Below are 20,542 nucleotides of genomic sequence, written 5' to 3'. Positions count from 1 at the left end.
AGAAGTCAAATGTTGCTCGACACAGTGTGTGCAATAGAAGGAGCAGAAAGCCAGAGGAGGCTGAGGGGACCTTGCAGCCTTGAGCTATTGACTGACATAGGCAGCTGAATGGGAACAACTGTATTTCATTTTACCGTTTTGTTTTCTAATGAACGAGAATGTATCGATGAAGCTGAGGAGATAGACATGTGCCCAAACAATGGTGTTTCTAGAAAGATGCTTTAGGTTGCCATGATTAACAACTCTAATGCAGTGAGCTTTCACATACCTGAGATCCTTACTGCACATCAGCAGTGTTCATGAAAAGGAATTGAGTCTCCAGAGGTGCTTAGACTTCATTTGAGGGGCTGATGGTGTGTGCTAGCTTCCCCTGGAGCTTCTGACTCCTTGTGCATTCTGGTGTGGAATGCATACCAGCTTCTGTAGGACTTACTGGCCTTGAAGATTTGAAAGTACTCTAAGAATGATTCTCTTGTCTCTTCTGGGACTTAAAAACCCTCTGGTTTATCTCTGAGCACCTCTTGCCTTAGACGCAAACTGAGGAAGGGTTCTTGCTGAAACAGCTCCAGTGTCACTCTACATTTCATGGTGGGTTGCATCAGTGAGCTGCTGCCTTGGCACGGCCTCTGCTCCACATAGCTGCTGCTGTAGCAGCGTGCTGTGAAGCTCAGCTTTGTACTTGGCCTGCAAGTTGCAACAAAAGACGTGAAGAGATGGTTTGGCTTGTAGCTTGGTTTATTTATCAGTAGATTATTTTTTTTTATATACGGAAAAGCTGCTGCGTTGTTTCAAGATTATTTCTCCCCAGTGTGCAGTGAGGACTTAATCTTCATGCTAACCTTTCTGTATTGTAAGATAGATTCCTTTGCACTTCGTGAACTGAATTCCTCTGTTCTTGGTTCAGGAAGAATTGTGTTGTTCAGCTCAGGCAGAAATGTACACCTAGTAAGTCATATTTGTTAAACAGATGAAATAAAACAAACTTGAGATCTCAGCACTGTATGTGAGACTTGGCTAGTAAATTGCTTACTGCCTACATACTATTTCCAAATGCTAAGTGAAAAATACTGCGTATCTAACAACGGAGCATGGTCTCTTAGCTCAGGGTGAGCAAGAGGCACTTGTTAGATATTTCTGTTGAAGGCTTTACTGTCTTGTTTCCTACAGTAACCTCCCACACACGATTCCTCTTATGCGAGTCCTATCCCTTCCTGGTCTCAACTCTCTGTTACGCTTTCAAACACTTAAAATCATTATTGGGCTTGGAAACATCTTGAGAGAAGGTTGGGCCACTTGGAGGCAGGCGGATAACATCCATGTGCCTTGGAATGAAAACTGACCTGCTGTCCCCTTTGGGGAAGATATTGTTTGGTGGTGGCCAAGACGTATTTTTTAGAACTATAAGTGTGATGAACCCTGTTTTGTGGTCTTGGCCAGAATATCTTTACAACCTAAACTTAGCAATGTATTTCTACCACAGCATCGTACAGACCTGAGATCTCTTGCCTCCAACAATCAAAAGTTGAGCAAAGGAAAAAAGGTAGCTTTAAAAAGGCTCCCCAAAATCCAGGTTTGATTTCTTTCTGAGTTTGTCAGATGAGAGCTTAAACTTCACACTCTAGCTGAGAATGTTTTTAGGCAGAGGATGGATGGTAGGAGTGAGGACTCCTCTGTGTGGTGATGGTGCTGTGATTGGAAGCTTGGAATTGGTGAGTGGTGATTCTGAGAAGTCCCCTCTCGGCCCTCCCAGTCAAAAGGGGCTTCTGGCCTAGACCCCTGTTGACTAGCCTGTGAGGCCATGTCAGAGCAGCACAGCTGCTCCCTTCCTCCTCCTGAGTTTCTGTAGTGTAAGGAGCTTTTTCATTAATGAGCTGCCTGGTGTCAGGATGGGCGGTAGAAAACCCTCAAAGAACTAGAACTTGCCTGAATATGGGTGGAGACGGTGCCTGGGTTTTGGCACAGGTGACTGTACACGGCAGCTGCTGAAGGAAGACCCTGTAGGTAGCATTTACCTCCTGTACTTCTGTTGTTTCTCTTGCTCTTGTGGCACTTCGGTTTTGTAGAGTTGTTAAACGCTGCTTTTGCTGCTACCTGCAAAGCTACAGCTTTGCTATACTACCTCCCTGTCTAGGGCTCCTCGCTGATTTGCTTAAGGATAGTCTTGGCTCTAGTGAGAGCGCTCTATGAGACTTTTAAGTTAGTTGTCCATGAGGACTCTGGCAACCTTCTCAGGATTTATTGCCTTCCAGGATGTGCTGTTCTTGTGGTTAGTCTGTGTCGCTCTTGGCTAACTTGTTAATTTTTAGCCCTATTTCTTATAACTGATTCTTTTCAGTGTTCCTGATCCCCAGTCTTTGGGGCATCTTACTAGTTCTGAGCTGTTATTCACTTTTCCTGACCTGCAACCTTGCTTGTCCTTTTCAATATGTATAAGAGTTTAATGGGACCTGTTTCACTGAGCTGCGCTGTTCAGTCTTTACAACTACATTCAGAGATGTAGTTGTAAAGATAGGGGATTTATGGGCTGTTATATCCATCTGGGCTATAATTGTGACTCTATTAAAAGGAGTGCTGCTTCTTTAAGACTGCCTTGCTTAGCAGAAAAATATTCAAACTCAAGTTTTGAGCTAGGAAAACTGTGCTCCTTTGGTAATTGGAAGTTTGCTTCCAAACAATCAATAACAAATGTCATAAAGTACCAATCTATTCAGAGAATTAATTGGAGATACTTAGGAGAAATTAATAATGAATGTTCAAGTGATAGTTCCTTTTTAACTTTGCAAGAATATTAAGACAAAGTAAACATCAAAGGAATTATAGTAAAGCAGACAAACTGTGTGGGGAAAATTAGTATGCAAACTAGAGAACTGCATAAATCTGCATGTTATTAATTGGGGGAGAGTTCCTGAAATTATCCTATGGGCTGAATATTAAGTATAATAAACACAAAAATGAAATGAAGAGGTGCTACATGGGGAGAAAATGGTACTGTGTAGGGGAGGAACAATTGCAGGCATCCTTCAAAGGAGTGCAGCTTTTCATGGCGGTTGATAATATATATGATGTGTGTAATATTTTAAATGTATACTGTTTCCTGTATATGCAAAAAGAAATGTTCAAAGGCTGTAATAACCAGAGTAACTCTTTATTAGAAATTTCTATAATCATAGAGCTATTGTATTTTACCTCCTACAAAGCAGGCTTCATCTTGAGGAATTTTAGCTTAGAAGTAAGTAATTCCCCTTCTGGCTTGCTTCTATGCGTGCTGAGAACAGCTCCTTCAGGACATTCTCTAAATGTTACACCTGCTGAAATTTTGGAGGTGTTTTTTCAGGTGCTTAAAGCACTCCTAAGGAGTCAATGAAGAAGGACCTTAATAAATTTTCTGAATAAGAAAAAAGTTTACCAAAAAATCTACCTATTTGAGATTATGTGGATAGGATGCTTTACAGAAGATCTCCTCCGAGAATTCATGATTGAACAAAGGACTACAGTATGTTTTTAAGTCATTTTAGTAAACCAGTCATTAGGCCGGGATCTATAATCACAGCTTTATCTCAGGGCTTTGGTAGAATTGTCAGGCTACATTCTACAGCCTTCATATATGTTACTGTTACTGTTCTCTTGCATGATGTCATTAGGTTTCCTGGAAATGCTTGAGAATATAGTTGCTTGATAGTTGGTAAAATTCCATTTTAAAATTCAGAGTTTCACTGAATCTTAAATAACGGTTTCTAAATAAATTGTAAAATTGCTCTGTCAGTTGTTACTGCACTAAAATTGTTTGAGATCTCTGGTCTTCATCAGCCTAGCTGAGGAGTTATTCCTGCCTCTTCTCTTCATATATCTCTTTCCCTTCTTCCCCCTTAAGGCACAAGGGTGTTTACTGAAATGCTGAAGGACTTGGATTTATTTCCAACCCATCATTTTGTGATAAACTTGCATAATTCATAAGGTATCATCTTCCAATTTATCATTTGCAAATAGTGTTCTTCAGCAGATGCACATCGTGAGGTATCCAATAATGAAACTGTCATGCTTAGAATTACTTCTAGCTTGCTGTTGTTAATAAGAGTCTGAAATTGGCCCTGTCTTAATTCTTGTGTGATGAAGTTAGGCGACGGTTTAGCCCGGCCCTCTGGAAATTCAGCAGAAGTGTTCTGTATTACTGGTAAAACTGGAGGAGAGACAAGTAGAGACCTTCAGGCTTGGTGTGACTGGGCTGAATTTAGTCCCCTACATTTGCACTGCAACATGCAGCTTTCAGCCTGACTGGCATCGTGTGCTGCGCATATGAATGCGGGACCTGGACTCCTGTAAAATGGGGACTGTCATGTTGTAGGTATTAGGCTAACGCATAGCAAATGGGGAATTTACACACAAAGGATAGGAAATAATTTGCTCTTAAAGACTTGTGGAAGCCTGCAGCGGAGCCTTGCCCTGTGCCTTAACTATGAGGCAGGATCTTTGGCTGTGGGGATAAAAGACTTTGTTTTATACTGAAAGAGATCTAATTACTGTAATTGCTCTTCCTGTTGTACAGGAAGATAGTAGTTCTCATGCCTAGAAGTCTTTCTGCCACTGAGATGTTGGGAAGGCTGAGGTGGCCATCTAAAACTAATGGTTTTTACCATGGTCTTTTCATGCATCTGAAGCCTGAAGTCTCTCCAGAGCTTTGGGGAAGTCTGGAGAGAGTTGTGTCCCACAGGTGCTCCATCAGACTCATAGAAATGCATCCTGTAAACATCTGAACCATCTTAGTTTCTGTATTGCCAGCTGGGGGAGGGGAAGATGCTGAGTGTCACACCTTCAGAAAAACTTTTAATATCGAAAAAGCATAAAAGTGGCTGGTAGCTGTCGTAGCGTTCCTTTTTTGCAGAAAACCATTGGATCAAGCAGTAAGGGCACAGGACTAAGTCAGAGATTCCGATCCTGTGTCTGCTTCCTTTTCATTTTGTGACCTTACATGTGTCGCTTCCCTCTATGTTGTCCTGTTCTCCCATTTGTAAAAATGATTTTCACTGTTCCAGGGCTGCAAAAGCCCTGATGGAAAAAAAGAATGTAAGGCTTAACTACACGGTTACTTTGAAAAAATGTTATGTTTTAAGTTCTGTGATTTTTGAGTGTACTTCTCTCTCTGTAACAAAGTAACCTAGGAATACCCTAGAGATGCTGCTGGCCAGATCAGTTACGTTGTTCTTGATTAATGGCATCATCTCCTTTTCTTGATGTTAATGTATTAGTGTTGCACAGCTCGCCTGTCTCGATGTTCAGACTGTAATTGTCGCACTGAATGCAATGCAAGTAAAAAGCTATTTAAGGGAGTATAGTGCAGCAAAGTACACAGCAAATGCCTGACTTCTGTTGTCATTCATAACTGGTATTGAATCTCCACATAGTATGTGTTTTTTCCAATTAAGTTCAAAGTATCACTTTCATTCTTCAAGCATGTATCTAAAAACTGAACCTGCCAAATAGATGGCTTGAGTGAACTGTTCAGGGAATTCTTTTTGGCTTTATGCATTCCTCTGGAAAACTTGCTTTTGTGAGAGTTATTGTAACTGATTAAACAGGAAATTAATGTGTGGATATGTTATAGTAAGTGTGAAGAGATTAAATTTCTGCTGTCTCACATTTCATTATGAGCTTGAAATATGACAGTGTTAAGATATTAAGGAAAGTGACATCAGGATTCGTGAGCAAGCTTCAGGAAGGGTGGGGAATAGAGCTGGGAAAGAATCCAGAAGGGACCCTTCTCACTGGCATCATTCAGCTGTGTACTTGCTCTCCCCTTTTCTCTTCTGGTGCTGTCTGGCTGCTTATATCCATATTCAGTGATGTAAAACTTACACTGCTTTCCTTTGACACAGACCTTCATTTTCTCCAATTGCAATGAGAAAAAAAGGCAAATAACTCAGTAGTTTATTGGCTAGATGTCAACACTTGTTTTGCATTTGCAAATTGAGCACGTTACAACATTGTCAGATTTATTACTGCCTTGATATTGATAGTTCAGAACGGATATCCTGCCTGCCTATTGCTCCATTAAGTCAAACAGTTTTGGGGTGGCATGTTAAAAGCAGTGGTGTTCAAAGTTCACATTAAAAAGGGATGACTGATTATGCAGGGAGAAGTTTCTAATCAGACACCTTGTTGGACAATGACTCCTCTTAAAAGAAACTGCTGGGGACTACTAATAGAAAGAAATTGGAATACCTTTTTTTTTTTTTTTTTTTTAAAAAAAAATCTGATTTGAAACTGCATCTCTGGTAGTAATAGAATTGTTCTTCCTGGAAAAACTTCATGTACATCCAATAGCAATGGCAGCACCAGCTGAGGTAAGATGTGTTTCTACAGGTTCGAGAGCTACCTGACACCTCGGAGTCAAGCTTTCCCCAACCTTATTAGACCCAGCCCTATTGTGTCTTTTATGTGTAGCACCAAATGCCATGGGGTGTGTTCATATCTCTTTCAACTGAGGTTTGTGAGTGCTTCAGTGTCACCCTGTAAAATGTAAAAAAACACACATAAATGAGGACAGGTATATCCAGGTGTAGGTTGAGACAACAATGGTAAGTGTGCAAGAGGGCTGGAGGAGTTCTGAAACAAAGACAGGATCTGGTAACCAGCCGGCAGTGCTGTCGAGCTGTCCGTATATCAGGATATCTAGTTGCTGGTTGTTCACGACAGTCTTGGATGAATGTCCCTCTCTAAGGGACTGTGCATCACTAGTGGTGCCGAGCAGCTGGTGTTGTATAACTAAGACAGAAATAATGAAAAACTTTACCCCATAAGTTCAGAATGATCTATAAAATCCAGCTGCAAAGGTGACTGGCTGTCATCTTCAGTGATTCATTTTGTTCTCTGAATTCCAGGCATTAAAAACAATGCAAAGGTGTCGCAGCAGAAGGTGAGCTATCATCGTGCTGGCAACACAGCTTTGAGAAGACCCCTCTTATTTTTCCTTTAAAGGCTGTGAACCTGGAACCGGACTGTATGCAGTCTCCCGCGTGAATGGAGGAATGCTGCTGCAGCACAAAATGCTTCGGAAGAGTTTAAATGTAAGAGGTAAAACATGTGATGTTAACAACCTGCACTATGGATTGGAGAACTGTAAGTTAGAAGTTCAGGTGCTCTCTCCATGTGCCCTAATTTTTGACCAGTGGCAGGAAGAGTGGTTGAGCGTGGTTTTTTGGGGTATTTTTGTTTTTTTTTTTGTTTTTTTTCCAAGAGTATGATGGTTTTTTACAGTTCTAAGAACTGGGTAATCAGTTAAGAATTTCAAGATTGTACCTGAACATGTGATGCTGTTCTGCTGCATAGTCAGAATTGTACAGCGGCAAGTCTTAAGACTTGCTTTGGTTTTCCCAAGAAAAAGTCTGTTTACACTGTGGGGAACTGTATTTCCTTACATCTCTTTTAAAAAGATGAGGTTCTCTGCTACCCATTTGTGAGATAATTGGCTTCTTGTGGCTCTGCTTTGACACTGAGTGGTTATGGCAAGGCTTAACCTTTCTCTCTCAGCTCCAAACGCATCTCTGAAATTGTTTAGTTTGGTATTGACTTTGTGGAAACTCACACTTACAAATGGGATAAAGAATTTGCATAGTATTTTAATGTGCATTGCTTTTTTTCCTTCTAATAGTTGTTTCTTGCGTGGTTTAACTGGCTAATATGCCTTTTATCCTTGAGATGTTGAATGTCAGTGATCCCTTCAAACTCCAGTTTGCTTGAGATTTGGCCTCTGGTTTTTCTATGCTGGGTCTCAACATAGTTTTTAATGTAGTGTTAGAGCTGAATGTTTTTTTTTTTTTTTTTCCACTGACAACTTTAACATTTTGGGTTTTTTTTAAAAAAACATATCAGGAAGCACAAAAATACCTAGGGGAAATATGACTTTCTGAAGTAAGACTTTGAAATAGTTGCATTTCCTTAGTCTGCCTTTCTTTGGTTAGAAGTCTGTTTTCTCTCAATGAACCCTAGAGCTTCCTCATTTTAAAAGAAAAGGAATGCTTTTATAAAGCCCCTGAGCAGGTATTTACTATAGCATAGTGTGGGCTTTATATCTGGGCTTCACATTCCAGATAAGCCTGCTGAAGAGAAGTTGCCCTAGAAAAGTTACATCTTTACAGGTTAGTGATTACAGCTTCAGAAGGATATGTCGGCTGAGATAAAGGTAAGGACAGTACCCTTAAGCATCATCTTCAGAAGTGACCAAAATCCACTGATGTAAGTCTGAAGCGAGCTGCATTCAGAGATGTCAGTCTGACTTGATCTTGAGTCCTTGCAATGAGTGAATGTTGGACTTGGGAATAAGACTCAGACCTCCAAAACATGTTGAGGGTTGCTAATATGCTTGACTCCAGACTCCATCCCAGTCTTTTCCTAGCAAAACACTGTAGATCTCACCAGTTTGTGCAAAACTCCTAGCTTGACTGTGCCAGAGATCTGTTAGCTCTGCGGTGGAGAGATGCAATGTAAAGGTCATGCTTAAGTGCTTCATTCCCGACACAGTGCAGGCTCTGTGGCACTGGATTGCCCCTGTGGAAATTAGGGGACCCAGCAGTAAATCCTGCAAGACTGTTTCAGAGCCTCTTGCCCAATGTTGCTCTCCAAATCCCTTTACTGAAATGCTGTGTAATCCATCTGTGGGCTGTCTTGCTGGAGGTGGAAGAAGGAAACAAAAAGCTTTTTAACTGTTCAGCATGCTGCCTCTGTTCCCTTGTGACCCTACTGTAGCACCTAATGTGTTTGTAAAGAGAGAGCAGACCTGGGGCTTGTTAATTAGTGTCCCTGCTTGATCTGAGTGGCTGACCTTCTGCTTGTCAGGTCAGATAGGCTGTAAAATCTAGCAGAAAGTGCTGCCTTTCTAATGAACTGTTTAAAATAAGTACCAATTAAAGCATTAAACAAGCTCTACTCCTGAACCAGCCAGACATTTTTTTGTTGGTGGTTATTAAATTACAGATTGCAACAAAAACCATCGGCAGGGACCATTTGTAGCACAGTGGCATTGCTCTTGGTTCGTGTTAGCTGAAATGGACGGGAGGAGAGATAATGGCTTGTAGGACCATGATTGCATGATTTTACATTTCATTGTAAGGCTTAATGTTAACTGGACTCGGGTTTATATAATCTTTCAAAGAAAGGTTAGTCATAGGCAGTTTTTGCTTGGTTTGAGTTGGGTGTGAAAAATACACTTAAAAGTAAAATTGTGGCAGCGTTTGCCTCATGAAAACCAAACTGTTGAAGCAGGTATTTAGCTTGTGATCTAAACTTACTTGGATGATGATAAAAACACGGTCCATTGTTGTTGAAATCCACTCAGCAGGCAAGGATCAGCGAGTACTATCCAGTGATGAAAATTCCCCAGTTTTGAGTCTTTCTGCTGTCTTATTGATCTTGTAGGTAGCTGGCATTGTGCTGTGTTCATCTGTAGCAAATAACCACGGAAACAAGAACAACAGCTACTGTCCTTCATCCTCAGCGAATGCAACCTCTTCGAAAGAGCCATTTTTCTGGCAAGGTTGTATCGGTCGTTGTAACCCTTGCAGCAAGCTGTTAAATGCAGCAGGCTGTACAAAAAATCACCCCCAAAACCCAGATGTTTCTCTGAGGCTACTTGGTTTAGATCCTGGGCTACTTTGATTCTTTATTTTCAATTGGATTAATACTTCAGAGGGAGTTTGATGAAGAGGTCAGAGGGAGTGTTTGACTGTGAGGAAGGGAAGAGAAGCTGCTTGATGTTTTTTCAGTTTGGTTGGACTCAGAATTCTGTACTGTGTAAAATGAAAAGCTCATGTAAATAATACACTTACTCCCAGCTTCTCTAGGCACGGTGCATGGTTTGTTGGTTCATTTCTATGCCTCTACGTACTACCATGTTCCTGTGTCTGAAACAGTACAAAGAACACTAAAATTTCTGGAATACCTTATGTTACCTTCGGAAATTAGGCAGTTGTATATACACTGTTATCGCAAAATGCTGTGGAAGATATATGCTTGTAGTGAAACCAAATTCAGTAGTGCAAGTGTGCAGTTGTTCTAATGTGTGGTAATTGAGCAGGAATTCCTAATTGCAGAGAAAATTTTCATTTGTGAATGCTCTTGCTTGGGAAGGATTAGCAGGGTCAGGAGTTGTTGTAATACAGGTAATCAGGCTGTTTTTGTTTCCCTTTCAACTTGATCATCTGGGAGTACATTGCTTGTCTGATTATTTTTGTCATTATTACTTTTATTTCTGTAGCTCCCTTTACCCCAGTGTTTATTTGAGAGGAAAAAGAACCACAAAACAAACAACTTACAAATATGTATCTGCACAGGGGAAATAACTGTAGATAAATAACAGAACTGAGGTTTCCTTTCCTTTGCTGGCACGCTATCTCTGAAATAATGGACTGAGTTAATGCTACCAAATCAGAATGCTTAGCTCAGGTCTTTAGTACTAAAGGAATCGATTATGGTAATGTTTTGTTCTCGGGATTGCTCAGTAATTTGCTAATGCTGCTCCAAACACAACAGTGTATCTGACTGCAGCAAGGAAATATGATCACATTCTACTTCCTTTAGTCTCTCTTCACTGGTTATCAGCTCATTTGCAGTTGATTTTGGCAGTTCTTTTAATTTAGATTTTACTCTGTGTGCTTGTATTTTCTCATTTATCAGCTCCTGTATTATTATACAAAACCACACATTCATCAGCAAATGACTCTGCTGGTCTCTTGTAGCAGTAGTGAGAAGCAAGAGCCTCCTTCAGGATAGGTACTTTACTGCTGCTCCCTTGACTTCTCTTGACCTGTCTGGAGCCTTTCCTGGAGTCACCCAGACTTGCTTAAACTACCCATGCTGAGTAAGGATTTATTCCATGTTTTGGGTGTGACTCTGGAGAAAAGAGACATGCTGAAGCCCATTAGGAGGATTTGGGCTACCTGGTTGCAACATGAAGAAGTTTAATGACTGGGAGTGAAATTTTGATTGTGATTTTGCCTTTACTATAGGGCAAGAAGAAAGTTTCCACATTCAGCTAGATTAGTTTGATCTTGTACTCTCTTCCTATTCTGCAAATCAGTTTATTGAGCTCCTGGACCAGTTTCCCTGCTCTCTATCTGTATGTATGAGGGAATATAGTTTTTAGGGATATTCTCATTCATTTTCCCTCATCCTCCTGGACTTTGTCCTTGGTGCAAGTGCAATACTTAAGTGAAACCGTGCCGGTGTTCAAGTGCTAGCAGTGTACCACTTCGTGAAGTTGATCTGCTGGGATCTTTCTGCCCCGCACCCTTCACACACAGGGAGTGCAAGAATATATCAGTAGCCTTATTCTTCCCCTAAAGAAGAAATGCAAAGGTTAGATTTTCCTAGGTTTTGCTGCTACGTGATGATCTCATGTATATTATTCTACTAAGGGTAAGTTACTCTGTGTTAACTGGAATGCAGAGCACTCTCCAAAAGTAGGAGATGCACTTTTTAATTCTCTTTGGGTCCCTTGCTGCTGTTCTCTCCCCAACCAATGTGTTCTTTTGATTAATAATTGTTCTTGTTGCTTTAAAAAAAAAAAAAGGGGGGGGGGGGGTGGTGGTTTCCATACCTGCTGTGACATTCAGGAAAATATAGCATCTTTCTTCTCAACATGTATTGCTCCTGTTTTGGTGGGAGTTTGAACTGTAATTTTCCTGTTCTAATGTATTTGATACTGAAATTGCTTTTGGGCTGGTGGCACACATCTTGGTGTTCAAAAGTAGAGATTGAAGAAAATAACCCCCCCTGCTTTGAAAATGATTCTCTTGTACTTCTCATTGAACACAATTCATTTTCTCAGGGTTCTTTCCTTGACAAGATTTCATGGACCCAGCTCTCAAACTTATATTTTTCTGCTTTTGTCTCAATGTGGAACTTTCTGAGCTGTCAATTAGGCTGCAGTTCAATTTCACGAAGGGTCTCGATTCTTGACCTTCCAATGATTGCAATGTCAAAAGAAAGTCAGAATATGAAAAGAAGCAATTGAAAACATGAATCACCATGGCAGCCTAGCCATCCAGCATTAAGGCTTTGATGCAAACTGGCACTAGGAGAAGAAACACTTCCTATTTCTTTAAGCATCAGTCCTCTAACATGGCATCTACTTAAGGTTTTACAGGAATGTATGGCACAGCTATTGGCATAGCTAATACAGCTTTTGACAAAGTAACAAGTAGCTATCAAGTACCTGCAAAACTGGCTTATTTTTCTGTTTAGTATCTTATGCTGCCTTCACTTTTTTTTGTCATCCCTTTCCTCAAATACCAACTGCCTGATAACTTTTTAAAGTTACTGCCTTTAAAGGGAGGAGGTGATTTTGTGGGACCATAGCCTGGAAGTCCAAAAATAAATTTTCTTGATGTACTGCGGACACTCTGTATGATTTTGGACAAGCCCATTTAACTCCTTATATCAGTCCCCAGCATGGAAAAGCTGGATAATAGTGGCTTCCTAACCACCTAACCTGGGATATGATAAATTTATATCAGGGATACTCTCAAGCTGTGTGACATAAGTACAAGGTATGTAAAACCTTTGTATCATGCTAGCTACAAAATTACTTTCTTAATGTGTTCAGTTCTTAAATAATCTCTTCAGAGACAGGATTTCACAACGTATTCATTCTTGATTTTCTTAAAGCAAGAATACTTTATTGCTCCCAATGTATAAAATGTCTGCCTATTTCTAGCTTGTCAGCAGCCACTTGGAAATTGAACCCTTGCCCAAATGACACACAGGAATGCAGGTTTTAGCAAGTTAAGCTTTCCTCTGCTAGCAGGCATTCCTTTAGGAGCACAGGCTCTCTAGGCGGCAGTTGGCTCAGTTGGAGCCATCGCAGTAACGCCTTCCTTGCAGCTCTTGGTGTAGTGACCTGTAGATTCACATGCGAAGGTCAGTGAATTGTGCTGCCTACTTGCTCTATAACCTGCAAACCCTAGGGAGGACGGTGAAACTCAGGTTATTTGCACTGGGATGAGTGGCAGAAAATCTGGTCTAATGCTTCTGACGGGAGACTTTTGTATCTCCTGTATGTGTTCAACTTGCCAGTCTATAGCGAAGCTGCATGTTACATGGCGAGAGATTTTTCAGTCTTGCTTAATGACAAAAAAGTTTCTAGTCACTCCAGCACTTACTATTCCAGGTTTTGGTTTACTGAAAGCAGCATATCAGCTTAGTTAATTTATGAGCAAGCAAAGAATTGGTTCTGTTATACCTGGGCATAGTAGTGAGAGATGTCATTGGATACATATTGAGGGGGGCCAGTCTAAATGCAGTCCGTTGATCTGCCTTCTAGTCTTTTGTCAGTTCTTAGTGTGGCCTGATGGCAGACAGGAATCTTCAGCCAAACCAATGTGCTGTTTCTGTTCAGTGACAATTCCTTCTTGCCAGGTGAGTGCCCTGACCAATTCTGAATTAATTGCTCTAACAAGGCTTAGTTTCTTAAGGCTGAGAACTTGATAAAGATATCAATTTTCAAATGTTGTGTAGTTACAATTCAGTTAGCTTGCAAGCCCTCTTTGACTGAAGGCATAAAGCTTATCTTTACTGTGCTTGCTTGATTATTAACTGGGAAGATTTTTCCAGACTATTGCTGAAGTATCACCCCATAGAAATGTGCTTCTTTCTATTGTACTTCCCTGTCTTAAACTAGTTCATATTAATAGGAAATATTGTTAGCAAGGAATGAAAAACTGATTTGGAAATGTTGGTGGGCATGAATAATGCAACCTGCAGGTACTGATAATGTGCATTTAAAAGTGTATATTATGCGTACAGGTCCCTTCCAGCCTCTGGGATTCTTTGACTTTTTTGGAGGGGAAGTCCAGGTTGTCTTAACTTCAGTGAACTTTGGACTGCTTGGCTTTACACAGTTCTTTCTCAGCTGTGCTTCTCCTCTGCTTTCCTGAGCACTGCTTTATCTTCGGTGGCCTGAAAAATAGATTTCTAAGAATGAACATAGGAAATTTAAGTGACTTTGTCCCTTGATGTAGGAGATGAGCTGTAGCATTGTAATGCCCAGTGGATATTTTAATCAGAGTAATACGGGTGTTGTGTATACATGTGTATGAAATTTTCTGCTCAGAGAAAAGATAGCTCTGATTCTTTTTGAGATGTAATATCACACTTGGTATATCGAAAACTTTGGTAATTTGATAAAAGCTTTCACCTTGATCTCATAATTTTCTGCTATTTAAAGAAACTGTGGTGGAAGAAGATACCCTGCTGCGTGTTACTTGCTCTGTCTTGTGGGAAGTGACACGGCTGGTGGAACCTGTTGAGCCTAAAGTAGTGGAGACATTATGGTAGTAACCAATGTGCAGAGCTGTCCTCTAAAACAATATCTTTTCACCTCCAAACCTCCCTAGCCCTATTGTAGCTTGATGTATTTGTCTTGTCTCAGTTAAGCAATGATCTTAAAACACTTTAGCATATAAGGAACTCTTCTCAAAAGAGTTTGTCTCGCTGCAGTCAAAGCTATGTGTGCATAAAGTTGTTTGCATTTGTAAATTGGAGTGTTAGTCCTGTGGGACTGGGACACGTACGCCTCTGGGAGCACTAAGCACATCAGAACTCCAATCTAATACAGCTTGTAGGGAAATGGTACTAGTCTTCTTCCTTGATTTATCCAGGATTAGGGCTGTTCAAAGTCCTAATTCTAGTTCAGGGCTTTCTTTAGTCTATGTCCCTTTTGGATTTGTTGTACTAGAATTAAAATATTTGAGAAGCCAGATTTCTTCCTCTGGAGAGGTTATGTTGGGGGCATAGGGGTGGGCCTCATGTAGGAACTTGTTTTCTCTTATTGAAAGTGTTTTTGTGGCTTGGCGTGCTGTTGCCTTGATGTGATACAAAGCTGTCCTGCTTTCATACTATTTATAATCCAACTAAGTCTCTGTAAAGTCCTTTAAAGTAGTTTAGTCAGTGAACAGTTCAGTCAAACTCTAAGCCTATGGAATAATTATTAGATGGTTACTTTTGCTAGCACAGATAAACTGGGAAACAGTCCAGGGGTCAATAACTTGTCTTTACATAAATATTAAAAATTATGTTTTAAATGTCTTCAGACAGTAAAAGTTGACTTTAAGTTTGTATGAGTGACGATCACATCACATAGAGGAAACACTGAGATTGCACATTGTTTCTAAGGCACTAAGGGAAGACTTGTTTCTCATCAGACATGCCACACGAACAGCATGGAACTTGACTCTGCAAAAATTGAGGACTTAACGTACATTATTTTACTGGTGGTCATCCTGATCTAACTATGCTTTAGTGGAGGATGTGGCATAGCAAGTTCTCAGTCATGTAGTTAACTAATTATATATTGGTCTTCAATTTCACTTTTTCTGGGCAGTTTCCTCAGTTGGAATAAAACGATAATTCTTTTCAACCTGAAGAGATGAACAAGTATTCACTAATTTTAAAGGGAAGCTTAGGTAGTTTTTAGTATTTTGAGAATTTGACATGTGTGCAAAAGCCTATTGATCGAAGACTGTTTTTGAACTTGACTAGCAAATGTAATACTTGATTTATTTTTTCCTGATTCTGCAATGATAGCATTCCAAATCACTGAGTTTTCGCTGGCTTTCATGTCCTGCTATAAATCAACTCTTCACTTTAAAAAGACCAAAACCTGTATGCCAGGTTTTACAAAAAAAATAATCTTAGGGTTATGAAAGTTCTTTGAAACACAACAGACTTCTGCTGAATTGGATCCAACTTCATAATAATTCCTTGAAATGAGGCCAGACTTGGTGTTTGATGGCTCAGTATGAGACTTTCTAGTGCTGCTTTTGGATAAGGGCTCACAACACCCAAAACGAAAAAAGTGGAAGTGTGGTGAGTATCTTAGAGATCTCAATTTCATACTCCAAAACAAAATGTGTAAAGTCAAAACTGGTGAGGATGAGAATTTCTGGAAATAAGCAGCTATATAGGGTCCAAATAGTTCCCTACTGTGATACATAAACCTTCACCACACATTCTCCTAGTTCTCTGCATTTCTATCCACTTAACCTTTACTTGGCTCAAAATAAAGTGGTTTAAAGCAGTAACTTGCTAGATCATAAAATCCTGATTTGTATTCCAGTGAATGCCTTTCAGTAATGTTAAAAATCAAACTAATGAATTATTCTGATCTTGCAAGCCTTGCTCAAGCCAACAAAGTAGAACACTGAAGACTTCTGGAGAAGTGAAAAGGAATGCTTGAAAAGGGCAGCTGAGGGAACAAAGATGGCATGGATAGCATCTTCTACTCTGCGCAGCCATTAACATGCTTGGAAAAAAGTGAGCATGGGTCACTGACTGTGTGTGCTTGTGGTGTCCTATTATACCAAAACAGATAGCCTTGAGTAATGGCAAACCTGGGACTGTGTTTTAAAATAGCCTTTTGCTGTCAGATGTACGAGGGGAAAAAATTGCACCTTGTAAAGAAATAAGGGAATTCAGGGAAAGTTAAGTTTCTTCCTGGGAAATTTTAGATGCGGCGGCTTGAATTGGGGCATAAAGTTCTCTCCGTGTGAAAGGTGCTGGGATGACAGATCTACTTACTGGCCTTTCACTGTCTATTCATTGCACATATCGGACAATATATGTTTCAAGTACTTGACTCTGACCTGTAATGAGCATTAAATTTCATTGATTTAGTGTTTGGCATCTCTGCTGTGTTTGCAGATTAAAACTGCTGATTGCTGCCCAGTGCGGGGGAGGCAGTGGAGACTTACTGTAAAGTTGTACTTAACGTCACTGAACAGCTATTGGATGGTAAAGCTTTTGGTTACTATTGCTGTGGGCTACTTTCATTCTAGTGACCATACGCTTAGAGGCACCATGTCTTGGTGCCACTCCCCTGAGCTTGTGAAGCCCTACGCTAAAGAGAACATGTGTGTCACTTTTTTTCTGCCTTGTCACCAATGTCAGTGCTGGTAGAGATGGCCAAGTGGGACACTTCCAGGTGTGGAGACTTGAGAATAAAAGGGGCAAGACATTCTGTGCTTTTTCTGGCTTGGAAAATGTTGGAAGGCAGTGCCAGTTTGGAGTTTTGATAGTGCTGTGAAATGCCAGCTGCAGTCTGCTGTGCATGTAAATGGATCACAAAGGGGGAACTAGGTTGAAAGCCAAACTGGTTTTCACAACAAAAGCCATAGCAGTTGGTGGTATTACAAAGCGTTTTGGCTGTGGTCTAGCTTCACAGAGCTTTTCAAAATCTATAGTAAATTATTTGTGAAGGTTTAATCAATCGAAAGACTTTAAGATAGGAATGGTACATACCTTTATATGTCAGTATTACCTGATCCACTCCATTATTGCGTTAGATGAGAAGGGAACCTGAAGCTGAGAGGTGAGGTGGCAGATCTTTGCTGGCCTTGCCACCGCTGTGCAGAACTGTACTGCAGAGGTCTTCAGCTGCTGCTAAACAAGCTACCTGTGACGGTGTTATACAGCTGGCTAGATCAGAGTGTGCTGTGCTACAGGAACATCTTCCCTGCTACCTTACTCGGAGTTTGCAGGGAATATCTGAACTCTCCACTGCGCAGGATAGACATGCCGACTGTATCCTAGGTGGCAGCGGGATCTGCCTCAGACCTGGATTTCAGGTTTTGTTTGCTTGAGCATTGGGTGGGAAGTCCTATGGAGTAAGCTGAGGAAAGAACCCATGAGCCTTATCTCTCAGCCAGCTGCTCAGCTGGCAAGCTGCAGATGTCCCCTAAGAGGGATGCTCTTGGAAATTTCATATGCAAACAATAATTAAAGCAATAAATGTTCTGAATACAAATTCTGTTTAGAGCTGGCTTTGAAATTTTTTTTTGTTTTTTTTTCTGCTTGGAAGGGGGATGGAGAAGGGAGAACAATTAAAATGAAAACCATCTTTTCACAGAAAATTCTGTGTGAATAACTTTGTGGCTTTTAAAGGAAAACAGCACAAAAAAACCTCTAAATACAAAATGTTTTGATTTTTAAGTGGAATTGACACAAATTTTTCAAATGTAAACAAAATGGGTAAATATCTAGAGAAAACAAGGATGTCTGTTTCAGTCCTTTTTCTCCCTACCAAATATTTTCACTCAGTGCAATTTCATTAAGTAATCTTTCTCTTACTGGAACTTCAAGTGAGAAAATCTAGCATGTGATTGGTATTTTTCCTGGAAATTGGTGAAACAGTCTTTCTAGGTAAGCTGGGTGACCGGTAGTGAGTCCAGCTATTAGAGACACTGACATCTCTTCCTGTGAGAGATTGGCTGTCATGATGTCTGTGGAATTGTAACACTTGCAAGTCTTTCAGGGATGAGATGTTTGAATATGTGGTGAGGGAGAAGTTACATCTGTAAGTTTGATGGTTTTTTGACTAAAGGTATCCTAATGAAGGGGGAGTTCTAATAAATAAGGGCTCAAATTCTGCCATGCTTGCTCGTGATGGAGCAGAATGGCTAGAAGAAAAAGTAAAAGTGGATTACTGGCCCAGATAAGAGTTTCCAGGTGTTAAAGAAAATGTCCAGATCCATTTCCATGGCTAAAGAACAGTTCAAAGTGATCCTGGCGTGTAGGGAAGGAATACAGGGCTACCTTTGTTCCGCAGAAGTCATGATTAAGAAATTGCAAGTCAGCTGCAAGATGTCCTAGAAGGGAGATGTGATTCTTGTAAAGTCTATGCTTAGGTAGAGGGCCTCCTCTACTTGAGTCAGACAAAATCTCCTTGGATTTATCCAGTTGTGCTAGCTTAGTAGGAGAATGAGAATAAACTGATGGTGGCTGGAAGGAGTAAGGATCACAGCTTAAACGGTCTCATGAGGAAGGTGGTAAGACAGGAATGGCAACACTGTAACAGGAAGGGGCTAAATGAAGATAAATGAGGGGGCTGAGACAGAAGAAAAGAGTGAGGGGAGACTTAGGAATTTGAATCAGACTATGTGTCGTGGTTTAACCCCAGCCAGCAACTAAGCACCACACAGCCGCTTGCTCGCTCCTCCCTGCTCCCAGTAGGATGGGGAGGAGAAATCAAAAAAAGTGAAATCTGAGATAAGAACAGTTTAACTAAAACAACAATAATACAATAATAATAATTGAAATGAAAAGGAATATAACAGAAAGCGAGAGAAATAAAACCCAAGAAAAGACAAGCGATGCACAATGCAATTGCTCACCACCTGCTGACCGATGCCCAAGCAGCCATCGGCCCCTCCTGGCCAACTCCCCCCAGTTTATGTACTGGGCATGACGTTCTGTGGTGTGGAATAGCCCTCTGGCTAGTTGGGGTGAGCTCTCCTGGCCATGCTCCCTCCCAGCCTCTCGTGCACCTGCTCGCTGGCAGAGCATGGGAAATGGAAAAATCCTTCACTTATCCTAAGTGCTGTGTAGCAACAACTAAACCATCAGTGTGTTATCAACATTATTCTCACACTGAATCCAAAACACAGCACTGTACCAGCTACCAGGAAGAGAATTAACCATATCCCAGATGAAACTAGGACACTACAATAACAAGGCAACTAATCTAACCTGGGGGTTAAACACTGTCGCAGCACTGCAAGGTACAAAACTAACCACAATCCCTCCACTCTATTGAAAGAAACACGTGTAATTCACTTTGTAAACAAGATGAGCTGATCTGAAAAGAAGGTGTGTTGGTTTTGTTTTTCTAAGGAGGATGCAGCTCAAAAGGGAAAGCATCCAGACTGGGGAGAAGCAGGTACTTAGTTTGCATTTTGCAGTAAATGTAAAATTATAAAGGATGAAATCAGAAAGACTTTGCAATAAAACGTTTTCTTTCTAAAAGTCTTACTTTGTAATAGAGAGCTGACAATCCTTCATGTTATATGCTGATCTGTCCATTTTGTTTCGGAGAAGCTAACCTACTACCTCAAATACACAGGAACTACAGAGATACGCTGTGATAGGAGATGCTGAGGGTTTGTCTGACATGGCTGTGATGACCCTGCTGATAATAGGGAAGCTATGGTGTGGTGTAGTCTTCTCAAACATAGCAAATTACCCAACAAGGGGGAAAAGTTGCAGTGAAATTAATCGCTACCTGGAAAACAATTTCATGGTAGGCTAAACAGGGATTAAAAAAAATTCTGTGGTCTGGTTCAGAACCCAAGCCTTGGCTTTCGAAAGAAAAGGGGAGGGGATGAATAACAGAAAGAGTTGCCACAAGGTGTGACTACAGATCTGTCCTATAAATAAGATATAGTTTGGGATAGTCTGAACTAACAAAGATCTGTGGGATGGTTGGCTACTGATTATAAATTTATTAAGTATTTAGCTTCCTGCAGTAGTTTCCTGGGGATAAATGTAACTTGAGTATGGGAAAGGAGTGATAATGGAAGAGTATCAAGAGAGCGAATGGCAGCATATATTAGTACCTTGCAGATAAGGACGTAACACAAGGTCCAAATGTATACACAAACATATAAAACAAAGTTAACTTATCTACTTGTTCTCTGAAGGGCTGTGCAGAGTCTTTTGGCCTGTGACTGAATGATTCTTCTTTATAATATGTGCTCTGGCATTTAAAGGAGCACACAGG

The 20,542-nt window shown here is 40.6% G+C and overlaps 1 protein-coding gene across 1 annotated transcript in view; it reads left to right on the top strand.

The window, feature by feature from the left end:
• Positions 1-20,542, top strand: part of LOC141935083 (uncharacterized) — a 67,964-nt gene that overhangs the window by 31,379 nt on the left and 16,043 nt on the right. Inside the window, exon 2 of the mRNA XM_074851038.1 lies at positions 6,973-7,068. Coding sequence (XP_074707139.1) covers positions 6,973-7,068 — 96 coding nt within the window. The remainder of the gene's footprint in view (positions 1-6,972; positions 7,069-20,542) is intronic.

Source organism: Strix uralensis, chromosome 26, assembly GCF_047716275.1.
Source record: "Strix uralensis isolate ZFMK-TIS-50842 chromosome 26, bStrUra1, whole genome shotgun sequence".
NCBI classification, from domain to species: domain Eukaryota; kingdom Metazoa; phylum Chordata; class Aves; order Strigiformes; family Strigidae; genus Strix; species Strix uralensis.
This window is presented reverse-complemented; position numbering and strand designations above follow the sequence as displayed.